General features: G+C 39.3%; 1 protein-coding gene across 1 annotated transcript in view; it reads left to right on the top strand.

Annotated features, from left to right (window-relative positions):
* The first annotated feature begins 4,153 nt into the window (after positions 1–4,153).
* The window catches only part of kcnj3a (potassium inwardly rectifying channel subfamily J member 3a), a 383,329-nt gene continuing 376,275 nt past the window's right edge, over positions 4,154–11,207 (top strand). Inside the window, exons 1-2 of the mRNA XM_028806458.2 lie at positions 4,154–4,851; positions 7,817–8,033. Of these exons, the coding sequence (XP_028662291.1) occupies positions 4,180–4,851; positions 7,817–8,033 (889 nt within the window). The 5' untranslated portion in view covers positions 4,154–4,179. The remainder of the gene's footprint in view (positions 4,852–7,816; positions 8,034–11,207) is intronic.

The raw sequence follows: 11,207 nt of genomic DNA, 5'->3' as shown, positions 1-11,207 counted from the left end.
GAAGGGCTGGTTTAAGTATTTCAGAAACTGCTGATCTACAGGGATTCTCACGCACAACCATCTCTAGCGCTTACAGGGAATGGTCAAAAATGGGAAAATATCCAGTGAGCTGCAGTTCTCTGGGCGAAAATACCTTGTTGATGACAGAGGTCAGTGGAGAATGGCCAAACCAGTTTGAGCTGATAGAAAGGCAACAGTAACTCAAATAACCACTCATTACAACAGAGGTATGCAGAAGAGCATCTCTGAACACAAAACATGTCGAACCTTAAAGCAGATGGGCTACAGCAGCAGGAGACCACACTGGGTGCCATTCCTGTCACCTAAGAACAGGCAACTGAGGGTACAATTTACATGGGCTCACCAAAATTGGTCAAGAGAAAATTGGAAAAATGTTGCCTGGTCTGATGACTTTTGATTTCTGCTGCAACATTTGGATGGTAGGGTCAGAATTTGGCATCAACATCATGAAAGCATGGATCCATCTTGCCTTGTATCAACAGTTCAGGCTGCTGCTGGTAGTGGTGTAATGGTGTTGGGGATATTTTCTTGGCACACTTTGGGCCCTTAGTACCATTGTTTAAACTACCTGAATATTGCTGCTGACCATGTCCATCCCTTTATAACTGCAGTGTACCTGTCTTCTGATGGCTACGTCCAACAGGATAACGTGCCATGTCACAAAGCTCAAATCATCTCAAACTGGCTTCTTGAATATGAGATTGAGTTCACCATACTCAGATGGCCTCTACAGTCACCACATTTCAATCCAATAGAGCCCCTTTGGAATGTGGTGGAATGGGAGATTCACATCATGGATCTGCAGTCAACAAATCTGCAGCAACTGCGTGATGTTATCATGTCAATGTGAAATGTTTCCAACACCTTGTTGAACCTATACCACTAAGAATTATGGTAGTTCTGAAGGCAAAAGTGGGTCCATCCCAGTACCTAATAAAGTGGCTGGTGAGTGTGTGTGTGTTTATAGTATAGTCACATACATGTGCATTAGGGACAACTTAAAGGCTCTGATGGTAGCAATTCCTTGCTGATCCACAGGGTGGGCCCTGTATACTAACGCCTCTTCTCTTCCTCTCTCTAAAACCGTAGAATTTTACCACCTCTGATGTCATTTTTGGTGTGTGTCCACCTGAACCTGCCTCATCCTGCATCCTACCCATATTTAACCAGAAGTGTTGCTATCTTGGGTAGTTTATTTTCAGACTTGCATCTTCAAATCATTATGTTTTTGCTGAAAAACACTTTATTAATTAGTATTACAATATGTAGAGTCTCAGTGTACCATATGTAGTGTATATATATATATATATATATATATATGCACTACCAGTCAAAAGTTTTACAACACCTCAGTCTTTTCAGGATTTTATGGAAATGTAGTTTAATCTCTTAATGTTCCATATTAACCATTTAACACAAGTTGTATTATTGTACATTAAACTGCACTTTGAATGAACAACAACAACATTTATTTATATAGCACATTTTCATACAAAATGTAGCTCAAAGTGCTTTACATAATGAAGAAAAGAAAAATAAAAGACAAAATAAGAAATTAAAATAAGGCAACATTAGTTAACATAGAAAAGGAGTAAGGTCCGATGGCCAGGGTGGACAGAAAAAAAAAAAAAAAAAAAATGAAGAGTATAATGTGAATAAATTAACCAGGATATTTTACAGATTTTCCACAGCATCAGTCAATGTGACACACAGCTACAGTAACTACAAAGATCAGAACTAAGAAGGCCTAATATTATAATACTGAAATCTTATTGGATGCAAAGAAGCAGTGTGACACTATCATATGACCAGGACCCTGGATTTGATTAATTGAGGTTTGAACATGAATGAATAGATAAGAATTGAGAAATGATTTAAATTATACCTAGACTTAAAATGAAATAATATCTTATGAAGGAAGAATGGGTTGTCAATGCTTAGAAGCCCTGAGCAGAATATCCAGTACACAGTCTTTCTTAATTTATTTGCTAAGCTATTAAATACATGCACTTTTACACTGCAATAAAAATGTAATATGGTGATGAGAAATAAATAAAGACGTTTTTAATTGAAATTAGTTTTGATTGTGATCATATGTGGTCTTTATCTGAAGGGCTCAAATTGAATCTCTCCCTAGGCAACACCAAACAACTGGCATCAAGCCTTACTCAATAAGTGAAACTGGAGTTTGGGCTGAAATTGCATTTAGGCCTGAACAATTTAGTACACTTAGTGCTGAGCAATTACTAAAACTGCATTTATCCCTGGCTGGGCAATAAATGATACATTCTCTGTTTCTGAACGTGATTAGAGTAGGGTCTATTAAGAAATGGATTATGAGTGCCTAGAAGCATTGAGCAGAGCACTGAGCAAACAGTCATTGTTCTTCTGTTAATAATTAAGCAGTTTCACATACATGACAAATGTATTGTATTGACTGAAAAGAAAAGTGAAAAGGTGACATAGAATTAATCTATAATCGAATTATATGTCAAATTAAATAAGAATAATATTATATATGTCTGGTGTTGTCATATCTACTTATAACCCCTTTATCAAAAAAGCAACCTCTTTAACAGTAAAAGGCAGGAACACAATGATGCCTCAGCTACAGTGATCACAAATGGCACTTTCCCAGAATTTTCCTGTATTCTTTATCGTTACTGTATTGTTTACTGACATCAGAGCTCCTTTACGATCTGATCACAAAACACTGTGGAAAGAAAAAAACTACTGTAGCTACTTGGGGAAAATGGGCAAGAAGTACAAAACTCGCAGCAAAGCCACAGATAGATAGATAGATAACATGTGTTATTATGTTGTTTATTAGTCAATTTTATACAATAAATGTAAATATTTTCAGCTATTTTATTCCCTAATGTCATCCATGATATACTGAGAAAATGTTTTAACATACCAATGGCAACTCACTAAGCCATCACAGTTGAATGCTGCTGACTTATTGGACAGGTGCGACTCCTGTTATTTGTTAAGCTTTCCTTCTTTAAGAACACACGCTGACTGTTTCCACCTCTTTTAAATGCTGCAGAATTGTGCGTTGAGCTATGAGACAGGCAAAAGCGCAGCGGCGTACCGGACAAGGAGGAGCGTGCAATGCGCAGGACTCGGATAGGAAGGCTGAGAGAGAGAGAGAGAAAGAGAGAGAGAGATGGGGGGCGGTTTGGAAAGACACAGTGAGTGAGCGAGAGCGAGCGAGCAAAAGAGAGAGAGAGTGAGAGAGATCTTGTGCATTTCACTCACCTGAGAGCAGAGCTGCATGTCGTTCCAAAATTATGATCGTCAGCACCTGACAGCATTGAGCAACGTAGACAGAAAAAAACTGGAGTCGACATTTCCTTCCCCCTTCTCTTTTTTATTTTAATGTTACAATTTTATTAGAATCTTTATTCTCAATTTTACTGTCATTGCCCTGCTCTTCATGCTGAAATCCCAATTTCAAGCGCATGTATGTGATCCAGAAGACTTGCTGGTCTGGGGACCGAGACGCGCACTGTTCGGTACCAGCGCAGAGAGAACATTTCAACGGCGGTGGAAGAAGTAAGAAAGCACACGCTCGAGTCCAGTGCGTTTTGATGTTGCCTTATGAGACGCTGCTGATATCTTTCAAATGGAAGACTCGCCGCTGCGCCAAAAGAAATGATCCATTTATAACTTTTAATTGGATGGACAGACTTTTCCCTCTTAGGATGGTATTTTGAAAACTCTCGAAATAATAATAAAAAAATCAAATAGAAAAGAAAGACGGTGCCAAGCTGTAAGGACTTGATGATCAATCGGCACCTCTCAAAAAAGAAAAAGAAAAGAAAAAAAGCACGGCAAATATTGGGAAGACAGCCGATTTGCTTACCCCCCCCAGGAGCTGAAATGCTATCTGCAATGCCTGTTATAGCTCCTGCCTGCTAAGGGCGAACGATTTACGTAAACTGGATTCCCCCCTCCTTTACTAATGGTTGGAAGAAGAGGGATCATTTTTCAGCCTTTAAATTGTTTCTATTCGAGCTACTTGATGTGCGTCTTATTTTGACTGCACGTTAAAAAAAAATCAAAACTGCAGCAGGTATCAAGAAAAGCGCTGTAAACAGAAGCTGTGCGTATTTTAATCCCAGGTATCATTATTCTGGTTAGCCTCATCATATTATGTCTGCACTTCGAAAGAAATTTGGGGACGATTACCAGGTAGTGACCACTTCATCCAGCGGCTCTGGATTTAATCAGCCCGCTCCGAAAAGAAAGAGGCAACGGTTCGTGGACAAGAACGGGCGATGCAACGTCCAGCATGGTAACTTGGGCAGCGAGACCAGCAGATACCTCTCGGATTTATTCACCACCCTAGTCGATTTGAAATGGCGCTGGAATTTGTTCATTTTCATCTTGACCTACACCGTAGCCTGGTTGTTTATGGCATCTATGTGGTGGGTGATAGCGTACATCAGGGGCGACCTCAACAAAGCCCACGATGACAAGTACACTCCGTGCGTTGCGAATGTCTATAACTTTCCTTCGGCTTTCCTTTTCTTTATTGAGACTGAAGCTACTATTGGTTATGGCTACAGGTACATCACGGACAAATGCCCGGAAGGCATTATTCTGTTTCTTTTTCAGTCAATCCTCGGATCCATCGTAGACGCTTTCTTGATCGGCTGTATGTTCATAAAGATGTCTCAGCCTAAGAAACGCGCTGAGACCCTAATGTTCAGCGAACATGCAGTTATTTCCATGAGAGACGGGAAGCTGACTCTCATGTTCAGGGTGGGCAATCTCCGAAACAGCCACATGGTCTCGGCACAGATCCGCTGCAAACTGTTAAAAGTAAGTGTTCTAGGAGGGCAACATCCTTCATCACTTATTCTCACCCCCAGGAGTTGAACCTGAGCCCGTGCTTTAGACACGTGCTTAAGAGACATGCGCGGCGTGCGCTCGGCGTGTACGGATACTTCAGCGAGAGCACATTTAGGATTTTCAAGGCCGTTTACTATGAGCACAATTTGAAAGCAATCTGAATTTGCAGAGCTCTGTTAAATTTAATTCGACAAACATCGCGGAGAACTAATACAGCGCTTCCTGATTAAAATTCTGGGCGTTCAGTTTAAGTGCACACATAGTTAATTTTCAAGAGGTAATAGCCAGACTCATTAAAACTCCACAATGAACTGAAATAATAATTTGCTTTCAGCCACTTCAGCAAACAGGGTGAAGTGGAGAGGTTTTTATGAAAGCAGTTTCAGAAACGATTTGACACTTCTTTAAATGAGCCATTTCTACCACAAATAATAGTAGTGCAGATTAGCACTCACTGTAACGCACACATTTATACTGTGCTTCTGTGTCTGTGTGGAATGGAATGTCATTTACTAGGTGGGAACAGATCTCTGTGTGAAAGGCATGGTATACATGAAAGCAATGATGGCCACATGACATATATCCATCCATCCTTCCATTTTCTAAACCCGCCTAATCCTGAGCAGGATTGTAAGGAAGCTGGAGCCTAACCTAGTAGGCATAGGCACAAGGCAGGGACAAAATCTGAACTGGATGATATATATCCATCCATCCATTATCCAAACTACCATATCCTAACTACAGGGTCACGGGGGCGTGCTGGAGCCAAACCCTGCCAACACAGGGCGCAAGGCAGGAAACAAACACCGGGCAGGGCGCCAGCCCACCACAGGGTGCACACACACACACACACTACAGACAATTTAGAATCACCAATGCACCTAACCTGCATGTGTTTGGACTATGGGAGGAAACCGGAGTACCCGGAAGAAACCCACACAGACCCGGGGAGAACATGCAAACTCCATGCAGGGAGGACCTGGGAAGCGAACCCAGGTCCCCTTACTGCGAGGCAGCGTATGTGTGTGTGTGTGTGTGTGAAGGCTGTATGTAAGTCTTTCATTTGCAAGTGATTGAATGGTATAGGCCAGGGGTAGGCAACGTCGGTCCTGGAGTGCCACAGTATGTGCAGGTTTTTGTTCCAACCCAGTTCCTTAACGAGAACTCAATTATTGCTGATGAAGCACATATTGCTTAAGTGACATTTTAATGCTTCATTGTAGTGGTCTCGCTTGTTAAGGTTCTCCAACCTTAATTGCTTATTTCAATCTTAATCTGCTGCATTCAGTGTTTTAATTGCTCCTTATTAGCAATAAGATGTAAAAGACAAAGCAGCCAGCAGTTCTCCAGCTAGCTTTTTTCCAATTACATCTGTGTGTGTTCATCATGCACGGTTTGATTTAATAAAACACTTAATAGAAAAATGTGACAGACTGAAAATGATCTGTTTTAGGCTTCAAATCATTTGGATGATATCCGTGGAAAGGAAAAAAATCTACGATATAAAAGCTTTACATTGCACAGACTAACAAGCCATAAAATTAAATAAGGTCTGAGATTGGCAATGATTGGTTTCTAATTAAGCAATTGGGTTGAATGAAAACCTGTAGCCACTGCGGCTCACCAGGACCGACATTGCCTACCTCTTATTGCTAATAAGGAGCAATTAAAACACTGAATGCAGCAGTTTAAGATTGAAATAAGCGATTAAGGTTGGAGAACCTTAACAAGCGAGACCACTACAATGAAGCATTAAAATGTCACTTAAGCAATATGTGCTTCATCAGCAATAATTGAGTTCTCGTTAAGGAACTGGGTTGGAACAAAAACCTGCACATACTGTGGCACTCCAGGACCGACGTTGCCTACCCCTGGTATAGGCCATAAATTATTATGTACTGTATGTGTGTGGCTCCACAGCACTGTACTAAACATCATGAAAAGTGCTATACATGAAAAAATATATTATATAATATGTCAATTCATCTTTAAATTATGCAACACATTTCATAGTATATACGTAGTGAGTCTCAATGCACTTGTGATTCATGTGTGTCATAACTATCTCATTATGAAAGGCACTGTATACCTAATTAAAATATAAACAGATACTGAACATATGAACTACTATTTGTGTGACTCATTTATATTAAAGCAAGTGAATGATGGAGAACTGCGGTTATATACTGTAAATTTGCTTGTGCTTATACCTTATACAGCATATATTCTTTCTGTTTTATACATGCATTATCTATCTATCTATCTATCTATCTATCTATCTATCTATCTATCTATCTATCTATCTATCTATCTGTTTTTTCTTTACAAAATTAATTTGATACAGTTTTTGAAACAAATATAATATGTATCATATAGTGTCTTTCGTATCTTTGTATGCATCATTCCACAGCAATTTACACACTCGGACGCACACATAATATAATAAAATGTGTATCGGAACATTCCAAGACAAAATATTTTATCTATCCTGCATTGACAACAGAAGTAGATGAAGGGACTTGCCTTGAATCACATATTGATTTGTGATGGTGATTTCCATCAGTTATCAGCCGTCATTATATCAGCCCTTCTTTATCATATACAGTATAGTGCCTTTCACAGTGAGTACTTATCAGATTGTTTAATATCCAGTTCTTTGTCTGCTAGGCCAAACTGCTTGTTTTTGCATGGGAAAAGAGGAAATCAATAAAAGCTCACCTCAGTTGTTAAAATAAATCAATAAAGAAACTGTTATAGGAGATGTTCAACCAACCTTAAATTTACATTTGCAATTTACTGTCACAAAACATGTTCATATTCCCACTTTTCACTTTCTGCTTGGGTAACGTAATGACAGAGAATGTGGGAGGTAGTTGTAAGCCAATACTAATGTCTTCCTCTCTCTGTTTTCCTTCTCCATGCTTGCTTTGCGTAGTCCAGGCAAACACCCGAGGGAGAGTTTCTCCCCCTTGATCAGCTGGAGCTGGACGTGGGTTTCAGCACTGGAGCTGACCAGCTTTTCCTTGTATCTCCCCTTACCATTTGTCATGTGATCGACGCCAAGAGCCCCTTCTATGACCTTTCTCAGAGATCCATGCAAACAGAGCAATTTGAAATCGTTGTCATCCTTGAAGGCATAGTGGAGACCACTGGTAAGCCCATAAATCTTATCCTATTTTTTGTCACTCTGTTTTACTTTTTTTTTTTTTTGAACTGACACACTTAATGATAGCGTGCTGTCGATGGCATTGGTGTGTTTTGTCATGTGGCACATGAGGAAATGTGCTCTCTTGGATCCTGGGCAAACATTGAAATCACCCTGCTGCTTAAAGGGGCCAAGGTTGTCAACAAATGTTTTTGAATTGTCCTTTGTATATATTATCAGTGCCTGCGGGTTATTAGTATATTTATATTATAGGGTATATTACATATTTTCTGAAATTGTTTTCCTTTACTAACCATGATATAGAACTGTTGCTGCCAGGCTGAGAAGCAGAAATTCTGGAAATGCATAAAGAAGCAGAGGTCTGAGAGAATTATTAAGAGTTGTGTAATAATGCAAGGTTACCGCATGTTAGGTTTTTATCATGTGGATCTTTATTCAGAAGATAACTTAATTAAATTGGCACACTGCATTATTAATTGAAGATTATGCAAGGTTTCTGCTTTCTAACTGACTTTTGAAGAGTTTTGAGTGCTGTTTATATATCAGGTCTTAGAGCAAGTAGACACAGAGTCTGGGCTTGTGGTTACAATGATGACAGCATTGCATTTTTTATGAAAGGATTTGAAATGATTTTCCTTTTTTTAGAATATATATAAAGCTGGTAGTGTTAAGTGTAGCCATTTGACTTCAATATACTGTAGCTGATTCCCATTTTATCACATTTGACATAATGCACAATTTCAAACAACCATTTCATTATTCGGAACTCTGTTTTACACCTTGAATTGTATCGTGGATGCAGTGACACCACAAAGATTTTATTCCAAAACTAAAAAAAAACAAAATCAAAATCAAAATATCAGAATCAGAATCAAAATATGAGTATAAACAAAACTCCCAAACCGTGCCATCATGGAAGAGACACCTGTCTTGCACCTCTGTCTGTGCTTCCTTTAATATTCAAAGTCCGTTCCTAATAATTGCTTTGTGCCCCTCATCTCTAATGTGGGTCATGTTTAGGGTCAATTGTCGTGCCTAATAACCATCACAGTGTCCGGGAAAGAGTGCTACCGAATAACCAGCTAATTTCTTTAATGATTTGAGCCCCTTGACCTAAAACTGAGCTACTTGTGACTCTTGGCATTGTATGGTGCCCAAAGTTTTCCCTTAATGAGAACTTCAGCTTTGTCTCTGAAGGAAAGAAATGATGCCATCTTTCTTGCGCCAGGCTGCAGCAACTGTCTCATTGAGAGTTGGTTATGGCAGTCCAAGTGATATTCTACTACCTTGAAGTGAAATATGAAAGCCCAGGGGCTTCACAGCCTTATTTGGCTGCTGCACAGGCATGCAAGTAGGGGGTATGCTGAGTATACATAGAAGCCCATGACCACTCGGGCTCCCCAGAAATGTACATACACAAAGTTTTTAACTGGGGGGGGGGGGGGGGGGGGGTTTGTTGGCAAAAACAAAATTTTCCATACCCCTCAAAACAGCTTGTTGCTTCCCTGCCAGTAACACAACAATCTGAATTGCTTGATCAATTATAGAAATTTCAGAAAGGGGTATTTAACTTCCACTGCGCACTTCTAGCAGTGACTTGCACCAGCATCCCCTTCTATATATTTCATAACTTTAATTTGTCTCTTTCATTACTGGAGATTCACTTTGTGTGTAAAGTGTTGGTGTGCCTGGGATTATTTCTCCAGATTAGCCCACATGAATTACATATGATTTGTTTTAATGGTCTTGGAGCCAGCCAAGAATTTGAAAGAGGGAGAAGAGGACTGAAGAAATACAAAAACAAAAAATGAACAGTGTTGTAACTTTTATTGCCAACTACTATCCTGCAAAATGTTGAATCACTCTAATAGGAAATGAGCGACTTTCAAGCATGTCTGTGCTTTCGGTGATATTGCAGAGATGAAGTTTGCAGACATTGATTGACTGATAGCGATTCTGATGATGAACCGACTATTGATGGATTTGGTGGCCCTTCCTTTTAGGATAAAAAAAGTGAACCTACCTACACTACCTGCGTACCTATATTATATAGAAAACGTGACTAGTAAATTAAAAATTCAGATAAAAAATACACATTGTTACATGTGGTCAATGTTATTGATACAGATGGTTTCAGAGTTATATTTTTCTGTACACAGAAAATACTAAATGTAATGTAGCTCTGTTCTTTATAGGTATTCACAGACTTTTAGATGCAACTATACAAAGTCTGTCTTGATTTTGTCTTGCATTAAATTAACTCTTTTCCATCTTGGAACAACACGAAGGCACCTACTATAAATGTCACATATATTTGCTAGTAGATCTACAGTATGAAAGACACACACCTTGTGGAAACAATTTTTTCCCTGAAGAATACTCATACATTTCAACCAAATATAACTGTAGTAGAAGTTTATTCTTTGCAAAGCAAACTTCAGTAAAAACAAAAGAAACCTAATGGTGCTTCAAGAGTTTTGAGATCTGTTAACTTTGGAGGGTTATAGTAACACTGCGTGATGCAAACCCATAATCCGTCAAATGGCAAGGGTGTGGATTATACGTGTTCCTTTGGTCACAGGATTGGACATAGCTTCTCTGTGGATAGTGAATTGTATTTTGAATTAATTAGGCAGTTAAAGATCTGTTGTATTGACCAAAGATTTGGAGTCAACATCCCACTGTGAAGAACTTGTGTTCTTGTGTCCTGTGTATTCTTCATTCATAACTAAGGGATGTCATCGGTTTGAGTGAAAGTGGTGACTCAAATGTATAGTGCAAATGTGTTCTGAAGTTTGCGCTTTGAGTGAGTGAAACTACCCAAAACAGAAGGTGTTACATCGAGCATACTGCAGCAAGAATGATCGGTTAACTTGGTTGGCTGTTCATAGCTAGGTTTATTAGCAGAATGTCAGGTTTAGGTGGAGAGTTATGAAACCAGTGCAGACCCATTCTGTAGGTGTCAGAAGTATACACTAGCTTTGTCATAGAAATGGACTTGATTGAGGCAGAGTGTAGAAGAGTTAAAGATTTGGCGTGTTGCTTTGAATGGAGCCTCCTTTATTCTTTTCCCCATTTTTCCCACACTTAGTAGCCAGCTGTTATTTTGTTCATTAGAAACACAGTAGAAGTCATTATTGTCCTATCAGACAGTCCAGCA

Source organism: Erpetoichthys calabaricus, chromosome 8 (assembly GCF_900747795.2).
Source record: "Erpetoichthys calabaricus chromosome 8, fErpCal1.3, whole genome shotgun sequence".
Lineage (NCBI taxonomy): Eukaryota > Metazoa > Chordata > Cladistia > Polypteriformes > Polypteridae > Erpetoichthys > Erpetoichthys calabaricus.
Note: the sequence above shows the minus strand (reverse complement) of the source record. Positions and strands in the feature narration are given on the sequence as shown.